Below are 16119 nucleotides of genomic sequence, written 5' to 3' on the forward strand. Positions count from 1 at the left end.
GCCCACCACCTACGTCAGGCTCACTGGTCTATAGTTCCTTGGCTTATCCTTACCACCTTTCTTAAACAGTGGCATCACATTAGCCAACTTCCAGTCTTCTGGCACCTCACCAGTGACTATTAACGACACAAATATCTCAGCAAGAAACCCAATCACTTCTCTAGGTTCCCAGAGAGCTCGCAGGTACACCTAATCAGGTCCCGGCGATTTATCCACTTTTGTGCATTTCCAGACATCCAGCACTTCCTCCTCTGTAATGTGGACATTTTGCAAGATGTCACCATCTATTTCCCTACTTTCCATATCTTCCATGTCCTTTTCCACTGTAAACATTGATGCAAAATACTCATTTGGTATCTCTCCCATTTTCTGCAGCTCCACACAAAGGCCACCTTGCTGATCTTTGAGGGGCCCCATTCCCTCCCGAGTTATACTTCTGTCCTTAATGCATTTGTAAAAACCATTTGGATTCTCCTTCATTCTATTTGTCAAAGCTATTTCATGTCCCCTTTTTGTCCTCCTGATTTCCCTCTTAAGTATACTCCTACTGCCTTTATACTCTAAGGATTCACTTGATCTATCCTGTCTATACCTTACATATGCTTCTTTTTCTTAAAAGAACCCTCAATTTCTTTATTCATCCAGCATTCCCTGTACCTACCAGCCTTTCCTTTCACCCTAACAGGAATATACTTTCTCTGGATTCTCGTTATCTCATTTCTGAAGGCTTCCCATTTCCCAGCTGACCGTTTACCTGCGAACATCTGCCCCGAATCAGCTTTTGCCAGTTCTTGCCTAATACCATCAAAATTGGCCTTTCTCCAATTTAAAACTTCAACTTTTAGATCTGGTCTATCATTTTCCATCACTATTTTAAATCTAATAGAATTATGGTCGCTGGCCCCAAAGTGCTCTCCAACTAACACCTCAGTCACCTGCCCGGTCTAATTTCCCAAGAGGTGGTCAATCTTTGCACCTTCTCTAGTAGGTACATCCACATTCTGAATCAGAAATTTTTCTTGTACGCACTTAACAAATTCCTGTCCATCTAAACCCTTAACACTATGGCAGTCCCAGTCTATGTTTGGAAAGTTAAAATCCTCTACCATAACCACCCTATTATTCTTAGGGATAACTGAAATCTTCTGACAAATTTGTTTCTCAATTTCTCTCTGACTATTAGAGGGTCTATCATACAATCCCAATAAGGCGATCAACCCTTTCTTATTTCTCAATTCCATCCAAATAACTTCCCTGGATGTATTTCCAGGAATATCGTCCCTCAATATAGCTATAAATCCCACTCCCCCTCCCCTGTTGCCTCTCTTTCTGTCCTTCCTGTAGCATTTGTATCCTGGAACATTAAGCTGCCAGTCCTGTCCATCCCTGAGCCATGTTTCTGTCATTGCTATGATAGCCCAGTCCCATGTTCCTAACCATGCCCTGAGTTCATCTGCCTTCCCTGTTAGGCCCCTTGCACTGAAATAAATTGATCAAGATCCCCTTGTAATCTTAGAAAACCTTCTTCACTATCTACAATGCCACCAATTTTGGTGTTGTCAGCAAAGACTTAGTAGAGTCAAGATAAAAACAGATCAGGAAGACCAGCAGTGCAACCATAGTTCATCGATTCAGAGTTACACACTCTCCCCTCAGCATCTAATTATTTCTTCTTTTATTTTTATATTGACTTTGGCAGAGAGAATAGATGAGATAAATATCATTTATATGGAAAAAAGTCTGCAGAAAGCCACAACATTGAGGGATTTGGGAACCCTTGTGCATAAATCATGAAAAACTTGCAGACAAATTCAGCAGATAATTGGGAAAACAAAAGGAACGCCGAGCTTCATTTGAAAGGGAACAGGCTTAAAAATAAGGAAGCCCTGAAGAAGGGCTCATGCCCGAAACATCGATTCTCCTGCTTCTTGGATGCTGCCTGACCTGCTGCGTTTTTCCAGCAACACATTTTCAGCTCTGATCTCCAGCATCTGCAGTCCTCACTGTCTCCTAAAAAATAAGGAGGCCTTGTTAAAACTATACAAGACCTGGAGATCGGTTATTTCAAAGGGATGGTAAAAACAGGTCCGTCACAGTCTGAGGGGTAGAATAGCCCATATTTCGGGCAGGACCCTTCATCAGGATGAGGGAGGGGGAAGGGAGCTGAGAATAATTGGGTGGAGGTAAGATAGATGGGTAGGCAAGAGGTGGATCCTGGTAGTTGGTGATTGTGATAGATCAGTGGGAAGGGTGGAGCGGATAAATGGGAAGAAAGATTACAAGGTCGGTCAGGACAAGAAGATGGTACTGAGTCAGAGGATTCGATTTGGGATGGGATGGGGTGGGGGCGCGAGGAGATTTGGAAACTGGTGAATTTAACGTTGAGACCACGTGGTTGTAGGGTTCCAAGGTGGAAGGTGAGGTGTTCTTACTCCAGTTTGCAGGTGACCTTGTTTAGCAGTGGATGAGGCCCAGAATGAATAGGTCATCGGCAGAGTGGGAGGGTGAGTTGAAATGGATGGCGACTGGAAGTGAGGTTGATTGGTGTGGACAGAATAGAGATGTTCCCTGAACCAACTTGCAATTTTGCGCTTGGTCTCTCTGATGTACAGGAGACCAGATTGAGAGCAATGGAGACAGTAAATGAGGTTTGAGGACGTGCAGGTAAATCTCTCCGGATTTTGAATGATATGCAAATCTCTACATCGGACAGACCGAAAACAAACTCAAGGGACCGTTCAGGGAACAGCTCTAGTCCATACACACCAACCAATCTCACTTCCGGTGGCCATCCATTTCAACTCCCCCTCCCACTCCCCCCGTGACATGTCCATTCTGGGCCTCTTCCACTGCCTAAACAAGGCCAACTGCAAACTGGAGGAAGGGCACCTCAACTTCTGCCTCGGGAGCTTACAATCTCACAGCCTCAACACTGAATTCAGCAGTTTCCAAATCTCCCCACCGCACACCCCATCCCTGATCCAATTCTCCCACTCAGCATCGCCCTGTTGACCTGACCGACCTTTCATCTTCCTTCCCACTCCACACTTCCCACCAACCTAATCACCTCCTACTTGCATCTACCTCTCGCCATCTCACCTATGTTTGCCCCAGCCTCCTCCCCCACCTTATTTATTTCTTAGCCCCCTTCCAGTCCTTAAGGGTTGTGCCCAAAACATGAACTCTCCTGCTCCTCTGATGCTGCCTGCCCTGCTGTGCTTTTTCCAGTACCACACTTGATTGATTTTAACATCTCCAGCATCTGCAGTCCTCACTATCTCCTGCTTCAGAGACATGACTTGTTTGCAACACAGTGATGCGAATAGCACAGGAATGATTCCTGCACTGACGGAGGTAACCAAGAACATCTCTCTTTCTCAAGCTCTTCCCACACCTGAGGCGTGGTGATCTTCAGGTTAACCCATGCCAGTTGTCTCTCTTCAATGAAAGACTAAGCCCATGGTCCTCTGAGACTACAGTGACTTTATTTTACAAGGCACAAGTCAGATAACACGAAAGAATACTATATTAAGTCAAGGACAGTCGACAAAGGCAGCAGTGTTAACCACTGAGCACTGCTGCTCCGATGGAGGGTTGGAGGTTTGTCTTTTTTGGATATGTTAAGTAGCTTGGGCCTGTATTCATTGGTGTTGAGAAGAATGAGAGACAACATTACTGAATCATACAAGATTCGTGGGGGACTTAGGATGTTGCAGAGAGGTTATTTCACCTTGAGGGAGCGTTTCGGACCGGACAGCATAATCTCAGAGCAAGTCACCTAGTTAGGATAGAGTAGGAATTTTTTTCTCAGAAGGTAATAAATTTGTGGTATTCTTTACTGTGGAAGGCTGTAAAGCCTTAATTCTATTCAAAGCTGGAACAGACAGACTTTTAATCAGTGTGGGAATCAATTTTTACGGGGTCAAGATAGAAAAGTAGAACTGAGAATTATCAGATCAGCCATGATTTCAAGTGGCACAGCAGGCTTGAACTGAAAAGCCTACTCCTGCTCATACAATTGCAATGCTTTCGATTGTAACAAACAGCTGACTATTAGTACAACCATCGCTCTTCATTAAACCTTTTTCTGTTATTTTGGCCCATGTATAAAGGAAGTTAAAACGATTAACAACATTCCTTTCACAAATGATGTAACACAACATTACATTCAGCATGATATTGCATTTCATGATTTTGACAATTTCATTTTTTAAAACTTAAAATATATTACTATTAAGATATTGATATCATTAAACACATCTCAATACAAGTTAAATCCATGTCACACAATGCTACCACATGCATTTCTCTTTTCACCTCAGGAGGGTTAGCCACTCACCACAGATCAGACTATAGCACATATTCATTTCTGCTCTCATCTGCTAAAACTGTTAAATATTCCAGGATCATCCTGACTGCATAGGTAATTCACAGCTGTTCTTCATTACAACTAGTCTGAAGGCCTTCGCTCCTATTTCTCGACTTTCACCGTCATCTAATGAAGAGCAATGAACATCTTTCTCTCTAATATTACAACCATCTGATCAACTCCGTCTACCATGTGTTTCCATTTAATTTGTCCACAAAGCCAAACTCTCTCTAAAGCATTCTTGCGTTGACCATGAACCCACATCATTATCTAATTTCCCTCCTAGTTCGATCCTTGTCCACTCAGAGATCATCTTGACCAGGAAACCGCCATCCTTCTCCCTCAATCCGGTTTACCACCTAATTCCCTTGTTCGTCCATCGATTCAATAATTCTCTCTCTTCAGGCACTGTCCCTTTCTCCTTTAAATGTGCAGCCATTATCCTAGACAATCAAACTGTGTCCTCATTGCCCTTTCAAATTACTATCACACTCTGACTTCCCTTTCTTCAATGTGCTATCACCTCCTAAAATCAGTAGCCAATTCTCACAAAACCCAAAAGTTGAATTCCTGACATCAAATTCCACATTCCTTAATTCCATACAAACATTTACTGATTATAATGGGGTTATTTTTATACATTTTGCGCAATGTGGTGTCTTGGGTATTTGATTTGTGCCAAAATCGTTCACAGCTACAATTCATCCATCTGTTAAATCAAAGTCACAATTGACAATCAATGTGACTGCGCCCTCTTCACCTTCTTCACCCTGAAGACTTTGGCAATGTTGACCACAGCATCCTCCTCCAAAACCTTTCCATCTTCCATTCAAAACTAATTGCAGCCAGAAAATCATACATAATAGCCGCTCTTCCTCGTCCCACTTCTGGTTCAGCCCAAGCTTTTATGTTGGGCATCCTCTTATTTCTCATCTACATTCTGTGCCTTGGTGATATCACCCATTTTTCACACCATCAATCTTCACACATTAGCTGCCAAATCCACCTCACCACCATCTCTCTTGGCTCTTCCAAAAGCAAAATCAATTAAATATATCATACAGAAATTCCTTTGCTTTAGCTGCTGACACCAACTCTGCTCCCAAGCCATTGAATCAATTGCTTTCTACAATATTTACCGGAGGATGGACTGCTTGCAAACAGGACATCATTTATGTTTTCAAGAGGCGTTTATGGCGACAAGCAACAGTTGAAAATTATTGTTTTCATATCACTCCATGTTCTTTCCATCCCTTCTATCTGTTCTTTCCACCAATACAAGACCCTCTGACAGCAGTGTTTACCTAATTCTCACCCCCTTTGCAGTTTTAATTATTTCACCATTGGTGGCTAGGTCTTGGATTAGTGAGGTGCTAAACTCTTAAATTCCCACTGTGAAAGTTATCACCTATTAGAGTATGTAAAACTTATCTGTTTGATAAAGGCTTTGGTCATCTGCTCTAATACGATATGCTGTTCAATGTCGCATTTTGAATTGTAACATTTTGTAAAGCACCTCAACATATTTAATACATTAAAAGGTGCTACATGAAACCAAGTTTTTTTGACTGTTTTTGTTGATCTACACGATTTGGAGATGCCGGTGTACAAAGTTAAAAATCACACACCACTAGATTATAGTCCAACAGGTTTATCTGGAAGCACTAGCTTTCAGAACGCTGCTCCTTTATCAGGTAGTTGTGGAGTATAAGATCGTAAGACACAGAATTTATCGCAAAAGTTTGCTATGTGATACAACTGAAATTATGTATTGAAAAAGACTTGGATTGTTTGTAAGTTCCTCATCTTTTAGAATGACCTTGTTGGTTTCAGTTATTTCATATGTAAATCGCAGAACTTTTTTTTAAAAGTTACATTCTCAAATGAACTTTAACAATAGGTGTCATGTTGGGCCAGGTAATGCATTTAAGGTGTGAGCTGCGCTGTGTGAGACGGTCTGTGCCATAATGGTCAGACTGATTCAAATCTAAAAAAGAGATTTACAGACAGGGTCTACTTGAGTATATGGGTCTATAGGAGTGTGCGCACGCATATAGTGTAATGGGGTCACCTGTAGTTGACATGAACTCAAGGTCCCAGTGGAGGCCACCCCCCATGGGTACCAAACTTGGCTATCAGCCTCTGCTCAGCCACTTTTCATAGTTGCCTGCCCCGAAGTCCGCCTTGGAATACAGTCACCTGTAAGTCCAAGGTCGAATGTCCCAGACCTACAGACATATACACACTCTCGTACAGACCCATACACTTACACAGACCCTCTCTCATATACTCCCACACTCTCACATGCACCCACTCTCAGACTTACACCCATTTACACTCTCAAACACACTATTTCACAGACACTCATAACCCCTGCACACCCACCCCCACACAACACACCCACATAAACAGACAAATTTGTGGGGTGAATTTGTACTTGCAGAACTACATTTTACTTGGCTCAAAAACTGCATGAATCCATGTAAGATTCTGTAAATCTGTTTTTTTTTAAGATTACAATCAGTCTGAACATTGTGGCACAGTCTCACACGGGGCAGCTCACACCTTAAATGCATTATCTGGGCCGACATGACACCAACTGTTAAAGTTCACTTGAGAATGTAATTTTTAAAAATGTTTTGTGATTTACATATGAAAGAACTAAAACCAACATGTTCATTCTAAAAGATGAGAGACTTAACAAACAATCCAGGTCTTTTTCAATATATAATTTCAGTTACATCCCACTGTAAACTTTTGCTATAAATTCCGTGTCTTATGATCTCATACTCCACAACCACCTGTTGAAGGACCTGCTCTCCGAAAGCTCTTACAAATAAACCTGTTGGACTATAACCTGGTGTTGTGTGATTTTTAATTTTGTTGATGTAGTTAACAAAAAAATTAGTGATCACATAATCAAAATTTTTTTATGTAAAGAAACATAGTAGAGATTACAGTCAATTTCAGTTCATTTAATAACTCACTGTAAGACAAGTTTAAAAAAAACTCTGAAATGCATAGAAAAGAACTTTCATGATTAGTGTTTCTAGCCTCATGAAGACAGAAGTACTGCCAGATCATGTTCTTATGAACAAGGTCTTCTGTATATATTCCTTAACATAGAGGTAGGAGAAAGTGAGGACTGCAGATGCTGGAGACCAGAGTTGAAAAGTGTGGTGCTGGAAAAGCACAGCAGGCCAGGCAGCATCCGAGGAACAGGAAAATCGACGTTTCGGGCACAAGCCCTTCTTCAGGAATGAGACTGGTGTGCCAAGCGGGCTGAGATAAAAGGTAGCGGGGGGCTGGGTATACGATAGGTGGAAGGTTGTGAGGGTGAGGGTGATAGGCCGGAGAGGGGGTGGGGGCGGAGAGGTTGGGAAGAGGATTGTAGGTCAAGAGAGCGGTGCTGAATCCGGGGATTGGGACTGAGATAAGGTGGGGAGAGGGGAAATGAGGAAGCTGGAGAAATCTACATTCATCTCATGTGGATGGAGGGTTCCTAGGCAGAAGATGAAGCGCTCAGAGATGTGGCTGTGGTAGCGAGTCTGTTTCAGGACATGGCTGAAGAGCTTCAGGGCAGAGGTGGTGATCTGGGGGGTGCAGTGAGAGAGGGACTCACGGAGATCTTCTGCCTAGGAACCCACCACCCTCCAACCACACGGGATGAATGTAGATTTCTCCAGCTTCCTCATTTCCCCTCCCCCCACCTTATCTCAGTCCCAACCCCCAGATTCAGCACCGCCCTCTTGACCTGCAATCTTCTTCCTGACCTCTCTGCCCCCACCCCCTCTCCAGCCTATCACCCTCACCCTCACCTCGTTCCACCTATCATATTCCCAGCGCCACCCACCCCCCCTCCCCACCTTTTATCTCAGCCCATTTGGCACACCAGCCTCATTTTGAAGAAGGGCTTATGCCCGAAACGTCGATTGTCCTGCTCCTCAGATGCTGCCTTAACATAGAGGTGTCAGTCACTCACTCACCTAACTTGCTGTTAGGATTTTGCATTAACTAATATCATTTTTCAGCTCAGAATCTAGTTATGCAATTGATTAATGTGCAATAATAGCACCATGTGTGATGTGAACTGGATATTTTGTTCTCTTCTGCATCAGTCATCCTTCAGTAGGCGGACCAAGGTCTCACAGATTGTCTCTAAGAAAGAACTGAGACTATGAGCATGCCAACTAACAACTAAAACAACTTCCACTTTCTCTCCAACTTGGAAAAATCAGAAATAAAGTGTACTATCCCAATGAAGGGGACAGACTGATTTGTTTTTTGTGATAATACGTCTGCCTTCCCAGACTTCGTGAAACTGCAAATCGTACCTCCTGTAAAAACAAAATGTGGAAACAACCCGGAATTAAAGAAAAGGAAAATTGTCCACAAAGATATTGTGAAAACAAGTGATTAGGGAAGGAAGTCTTGCTGCCTTAAGCCAGTCTTGCCTACAAGTGCAGTTAACTCTTTATTAACCTCTGAAATAACCAATCAAGATACTAAGTTGCATCATACCTTAGGAACCCAATGACTGGCAATAAATGCTTGATTTGCCAACAATTCCCCCATCAAGACTGAATAAAAAATTGTGAATAACTTAAGCACTTACTCTATCCAAAAATTCTCATGGTTTGAGACTTAAAATTTAAAAAGCTGCTATGATCCTTTATTTCTAGCAGCAGTAGCTTGCATCTGACTAAAGGTTGCTAAGGAAAATGTTGCTAGGTAACAGTACAGATGATAATGATGCAAAGCAAATTTGTTCAGACCCATTTATACCAAAGCAGGTTCTTCAATTAAATGCAAAGCCTTTCTACTTATTTTGAGAATGTTTTTCCCATTGACAACATATACTCCTTTTTTTCTCTCATTCCCTTTCTTTTTCAATTTTTTAATTCCTCTCAATTTTGTTTTGCTTATATTTCTACTCAATTCTTCGTCGGTGCTCTCTCTCCATTGTAAAGCAATGAATAAGACTGCTTATACAGCAAAGAACAACCTACATACAATGTACTGATATAATTTTCATTTAACTGTACAATAATTGGTTAGTTAGCCACTGAAGTGGCTTGGCAAGCTGTTCACTGGAAACAAGCTGTTACAATTGGTCCACCTCCACTTACTCTGTGTAATTAAGAGTGGGATTATATATTGGTTCTGCCAGTGATACCCATAACCCAAGTTTTTTTTAAACTGTGATCTCACACATCAGAAGTACATTGAATGGATGCCAGCATCTAGCGGAACTGTACAGCAGGGTTCTGAAAGCACTTGGATATATCCCATGACCGGGAACTACATGGAAAAGGGCAAGACTGAGACTGGAGTTCAAATCTAATGTATTTTTTGAATACTGAACCAGGACAAGGACGAGAGGTGTTGCGAAATCATCACAGATTTTCACGGTGGTGGTGAGAGGTAAGTTCAAGCATGTGTGATGAGAAGTCTATAAATATATCTTGGGATTTAGATTTCAAAACTGGAGGCAGGTGGATGTGTATCAATTTAGTGAAGGTAATTTCTTTTTAAACCAGTTTGAAAGTCTTTTGGACCCAAATGTATGAGTTCCAATAAAACAAGTGATTACAATTAAGTGCCTGAGACAACCACTTTCACAAGAATGGATGGAATGTATATTCTTGAGAGTATGACAAACAAACACATTAAAACAATTAATTGAACCAGAAATTCAATGTCTCAGTTCAGAAGATCCTAGAGTTTAGATCAAAAGGAATAAGTTTCTCCTAATGGGAAACCAAGTTTGTCGAGGAGAACCAGTCATCTCAGCTGCAGTGGCTTCTCGATTATAAGAGCTTCCAAGCAGGAGAATTTGGATAAAAATTATCACGTTGTCAGATTTGAAAAGCTTAACCTTGCCATAAAATTGTTCCTATGGTGCAAGTAGTATAAAATAGGGAAAGTCAATTACATAACAATTTTGAACAAACAAACAGAGGGAGAACATTCCTGTTGTCAACCATTTCAATACATAATTTGCTTTTGTGTTCACAGTTCCATTTAGACCTGCTGCAGTGGTCCAGTGAAGCCCAAGAGTGTGAGGTTGGAGGAAGAGCACTTCATTTTCCACTGAGACATTTAACAGCCATCAGGAGTCAAGACTGCAATCAATAACTTCAGGCTAATTTGACACCTCCATAATTTCCCCATTAGCCTGTATTCTTTCCCTGTGATAATTATCCCTTTTGAATGGCATTGCCCTTCACCACAATCTTAGGCAGTGCATTCTAGATCCTAATCAATCACTGCAAAGAATTCTAAGTCAGCTTTGGTTCTTTTGTCGTTTAACATAAATCAGTATCCTCAGAATTCCATGTTCCAGAACTCGCTTTGAAATTGTACATTTGTACGGTCTATTCTTGTTCTTTTCGCCAAAATACAGCATTTGAATTTCATCTGCCATCTATTCAATCATTCCATTAGCCCATCTCCTCTTGAATTATTTCAATGTTCTCCTCATCCTTCAAAATATTTCCAAGTTTTGTGTCATTTCACAATACTTTCAAATTCTGTGACCATTTGAAAACAAAAGCTTATAAAAAGGACGTAACCAATATGATCATCTTTATAAATTCTTTCTGCATTAAATGGAAACAAAAGCACAAGTAACTAACCTGATTAATGCTTGGTCTTTCTTTTGCTTTTTTTCTTGAATTTGTATCTAATCCCCACAGGGAGGAAAATCTGTTCTTCCGTTTGCTTACGGATCTGGAAATCACCTGTGTTTGGTTCTTCAAAGCAGGTTCAGTACGGGCTGCCACCTAAATTAACAATATCACACTTATTCTGAGACAGTAATAAAAGCAAAATTATCATGAAACAATCAATAGGTTTTGTTCTCAAAACACAGAGTGAACATTGCATAAACGCAAGTACATATTTGAGAATATATAAAGAATGTAAGTTGTCTTTGCCACCTATTTCAGGCAGATTTTACAACTGCCCCTTATGAAACCTATTCAAAAAATTCTGTCTATTATTCAATGAAGAAAAGCATTCAATTAAATGTTTTGACAGGACCAGTATATCACACTCCATTACAATCAATGGATAAGTTGGCATGATGACTCAGGGGCTACCTCTGTTGCCTCACAGCACCAGAGAACCCGGGTTCACCTCCAGCCTTGAATGACTGCAGTGATTGTGGAATTTGCACATTGCCTCTGTGTCTATGTGGGTTTCTGCTGCGTGCTCTGGTTCCTTCCCACAGTCCAAAGAAACACAAGTTAGGTGGACTGACCACAGCAAATGTGCAGGCTATGTGGGTTAGCCATGAGAAATGCAGGGTTATGACAGGAGCTGGGTCTGGGTGGGATGCCGTTCAGAGCGTTGGTGCAGATTCAATGGGCCAAATGACCTCTTTCTGCACTGTAAATATGCTATGATCTAATGGAGAAAGATCATCTCATCAAATTTGAATAGCATCAGTCTTATGAATAGTAACCTGATAACAAAGAAATTATACTTATCAAAACAAAATACACTAAAATATAAAGACTAAAATAAAAATACTCAAGCCAAAGAATAAAAATATAGATGAAAAGAATTTTCAGGATATAAAAATATTTTATTTTTATGATTTTTCTTCTCTCCTAAATTACTAATACTTAATGTACAGACAGTCAGTATTTATTCCATATACATGACCACAAGCAGCAATCATTTATGCTGTAAATATTGATGCTCCTTTTCACCCACTGCTTTTCAAATACAACAAAAGCAGGCACCCCTCTAGCCTTTACACCCCTCTAGAGGAAAGTGAGGACTGCAGATGCTGGAGATCAGAGCTGAAAATGTGTTGCTGAAAAAGCGCAGCAGGTCAGGCAGCATTCAAGGAGCAGGAGAATGGATGTTTCGGGCAAGGGCTTATACACGAAACGTCGATTCTCCTGCTCCTTGAATGCTGCCTGACCTGCTGCGCTTTTCCAGCAACACATTTTCAGCCCTTTACACCCCTCTGCCAACATATATAAACATTATCCATGAGTGGTTGGAGCGCACCTTTGCATTTCAATATAATGGATCAGTTGTGTTGTTACTTAAATGGAGTGAATTTCAAAGGTTTGCATAGGGATAGGAATGGTACAGGTGGCAGCTGAAAGGATTTGGAAACACGCGTACTGAGTACGGTGAAGCTATATTTTTTGATTCCTGAAATTTGAGCCAATTCAGACTTCATTTGCACACAGCACATGTATAATAAATACAATCCAGTTGGAACACATTTTAATCTCAACTTCAGGTTTGTTTGCATCCGATTCAGAGCAATAGGAATGACTGTTTGCAAGGACATTGACATTGTACGATGAAACTTATAAGGTCGATGTCTCTTGTTAAAGTACCACTTTGAGGCAGACTTTCCAAAGAGTGGCAACCTCATACAGATCGCCACCATTTCCCTTTTTTTATGGAAGAGGGAGCTCTGAATTTGAGAGGAGGTTCTGATCAGGTTTCCTTCAGAAATGTAGAGCCATACTTCCATTTGAACAATTGTTTTGTTGTGCAGAAGTGAAGACGAAGACAAACCATACTCCCTTTTCACTGCAGTCAGCTTTATTCTGACATGTCAAAGGCCAGAAGCCACTTTGACAACTACTGTCAAACCATAAGGTTACAGCACTGAAAAGGTAGCTTGCTAAATAGATTGGAGTAAGGTGCTCGGCGTGTAGGATGAATGGGTGACATGTCAGTAGAGTGCCAACTGGGTAGGGGGCAAACAGAAGAGATGTCAAAGGGGGTCAAGCAACTGACATAACGTTTAGAATAAGTCACTGTGCCTGGGAGAAGTTGCGTCCAGTGGAGTGGGGTGGGTGATGGGTCAGGGAGAACTGGGGACTGACGGTGGAGAAGGGTTTTCAGGTGTGGAGCAGGGGAGGTTTGGAGAGTGGGGGATGGGAGTGGAGAGGGGGAACAATATGTGCCTTTTGGGGGGGGGGGGCACTGAGAGTCCCACAAAGTCAGCAGTCGTGGAAGGGGGCTTGGATCACTTGTGGAACTGGGAGTAGGGAAATTGGGTCTTGGAGGAGAAAGAGGGTCTCAGGTTATGAGAGGTCTTCAGGAGATGTAGTAGAAGCGTGAATGAGGCAAGCATGCATCAGCTGAATACTTACTGGAATTAGACTAAGTATTTAATGGCCTGTAGGTGGCATGGTGGCTCAGTGGTTAGCACTGCTGTCTCAAAGCACAAGGGTCCCAGGTTCAATTTCAGCCTCAGGCAACTGTCTGTGTGGAGTTTGCACCTTCTCCCCATGTCTGCGTGGGTTTCCTCCGGGTGCGCCAGTTTCCTCCCACAGTCCAAAGATATGCAGGTTAGATGAATTGGCCATGCTAAAATTGCCCACAGTGTTAGGTGCATTAGTCAGAGGGAAGTGGGTCTGGGTGGGTTACTCTTCAGAGGGTCAGTGTGGACTGGTTGGGCCAAAGGCCCTGTTTCCACACTGTCGGTAACCTAATCGAATCTAATCTAATCTAACCTAACCTTTTCCTGAATAATTTTTTTCTTAATTTCATTGGATCCATCAAATTCTGATTTAAATAGAGATTTTTTTCAGACAATTTCAGGGATAGGGAAATTGCTAAGAGAAAAATTCAATTCCTTTGGAGTGTGCTATGGTTGCACCCCTATATGCACGTCCTAGCTATATGGAATAATGACCATCATGCCATTGGAAAATGTGGATGGTGCGACATAGTTGTTCTGCTTTCTTTTAATCTCATTTGAGGCTGGCTATTCGAAGCACCTTCTCAGAACAGAAGCTTGCTTTGCAATGTATTTTAAAAAAGAACATCAACGTTAGAAGTCAGTTTAGAGCTATTTTCTGTCTGTGTGAACAATTGTCCTTTTTTTGTTATTTAGCAAGGATTACAATTCTGAATTGTGAAGATTGCATCTACAACTACAAGTTTTGAGCTTAACGTACACACTTCTCATGCTTAAATCCTCAAAATCTATGTACACTGCTACTTGTCTAATTTTCATACAACTCCAATAAATCACAACTGAACAGTTTTCTTCTAGTGACATTGACAGAATGCCTGGTGGCCAAATTCAGTAACTTCCTATTCTGAACCAGAGTGCACAACTTCCGGTTCTGTTGTAAAAGCTTAATTGTCCACAGAAATTTCAATGAGTTAAATGCTTAAACGTAATTGACTTTTCAGGCAATCTTAACTACTAAATAGTTGTCATAACCTAGACACCTGCAGGTGGCCTTGAAATTTAATTATCTGAATCATTTGAAAAGTGCAGTGTACTTGCATTAATGTACATTATTGTGTTGTTGATTTCCATTGATGAGCATTAAATAAAATCAAAATATGGAATAATTCTATTGGTTTTAATATACATAGTCACTGATAAGCCTTCAATTTATCTCTCAATGAATTATTATTGCTTCAGTGACTAATAAAACATTCCTTCCCATGTTTTGACAGTAAAATCTAAGTACAACAAACTCACCAAGGCATGGAATGAAGACACTGAAAAAATACTTAGACGACCCATGGCTTGTTTGGTTGGTCGACTTGCAAATGCAAGGAGTCTTTTCGGATTTGGTAATTCTCCACCTTGAAGACTTGCCACATAACAACGATGTCGAAAAAGATCAATCTGAAACTGCTCTAGATTTTGCTCCCATAAATAGATCTGTTTGAACATGGGAATGAAAATAGACTCTTCATCATTACTAAAACATTGGAATTGTACGTGTCATTTGTATATGAAATCTACAGGGAGTAGCTGGTAATCTCCTCAGAAACACAATGTACTATAAACAAAAGTAAAACAAAATAAACCCAATCTACTCGTGGATGAAGCATTCTTATTCATCATGACTGAGGAAGATGCTTTTCTTCTTCAGATTAGATCACATTCAAATTCAGAAGTAACTACATTAAAATGTCCTGCCATCAACAAAAAGCCTAAGTTAAAAAGAAATACAGCCTTTACTTCAGCAAGGCATTTAATAAGGTTCCCCATGGTAGGCTCGTTCAGAAGATCAGGAGGAATGGGATACAGGGAAATTTAGCTGTCTGGATACAGAATTGGCTGGTCGACAGAAGACAGCGAGTGGTAGTGGAAGGAAAATATTCTGCCTGGAAGACAGTGGTGAGTGGTGTTCCACAGGGCTCTGTTCTTGGGCCTGTACTCTTTGTAATTTTTATTAATGACTTGGATGAGGAGATTGAAGGATAGGTTAGCAAGTTTGCAGACGACACAAAGGTTGGAGGTGTCGTTGACAGTATAGAGGGCTGTTGTAGGCTGCAGCGGGACATTGACAGGATGCAGAGATGGGCTGAGAGGTGGCAGATGGAGTTCAACCTGGATAAATGCGAAGTGATGCATTTTGGAAGGTCGAACTTGAAAGTTGAGTACAGGATTAAAGACAGGATTCTTGGCAGTGTGGAGGAACAGAGGGATCTTGGTGTGCAGGTACATAGATCCCTTAAAATGGCCACCCAAGTGGACAAGGTTGTTAAGAAAGCATATGGTGTTTTGGCTTTCATTAACAGGGGGATTGAGTTTAAGAATCGTGAGATCTTGTTGCAGCTCTATAAAACTTTGGTTAGACCGCACTTGGACTACTGCGTCCAGTTCTGGTCGCCCTATTATAGGAAAGATGTGGATGCTTTGGAGAGGTTTACCAGGATGCTGCCTGGAATGGAGGGCTTATCTTACGAAGAGAGTTTGACTGAGCTCGGGACTTTTTTCATTGGAAAAAAGAAGG

At 41.3% G+C, this 16119-nt stretch overlaps 1 protein-coding gene across 4 annotated transcripts in view; it reads right to left on the reverse strand.

Moving 5' to 3' along the window:
* LOC140486192 (rho guanine nucleotide exchange factor TIAM1-like) overlaps positions 1 to 16119 on the reverse strand; it is a 334442-nt gene that overhangs the window by 154245 nt on the left and 164078 nt on the right. For all 4 annotated transcript variants that reach the window (XM_072584976.1, XM_072584973.1, XM_072584974.1 and 1 more), the window contains 2 exons: positions 14853 to 15038; positions 11008 to 11154 (listed from right to left, as the gene is read on the reverse strand). In XM_072584976.1, coding sequence (XP_072441077.1) covers positions 11008 to 11154; positions 14853 to 15038 — 333 coding nt within the window. The remainder of the gene's footprint in view (positions 1 to 11007; positions 11155 to 14852; positions 15039 to 16119) is intronic.

The sequence above is a fragment of the Chiloscyllium punctatum genome, chromosome 15 (genome assembly GCF_047496795.1).
Source record: "Chiloscyllium punctatum isolate Juve2018m chromosome 15, sChiPun1.3, whole genome shotgun sequence".
Lineage (NCBI taxonomy): Eukaryota > Metazoa > Chordata > Chondrichthyes > Orectolobiformes > Hemiscylliidae > Chiloscyllium > Chiloscyllium punctatum.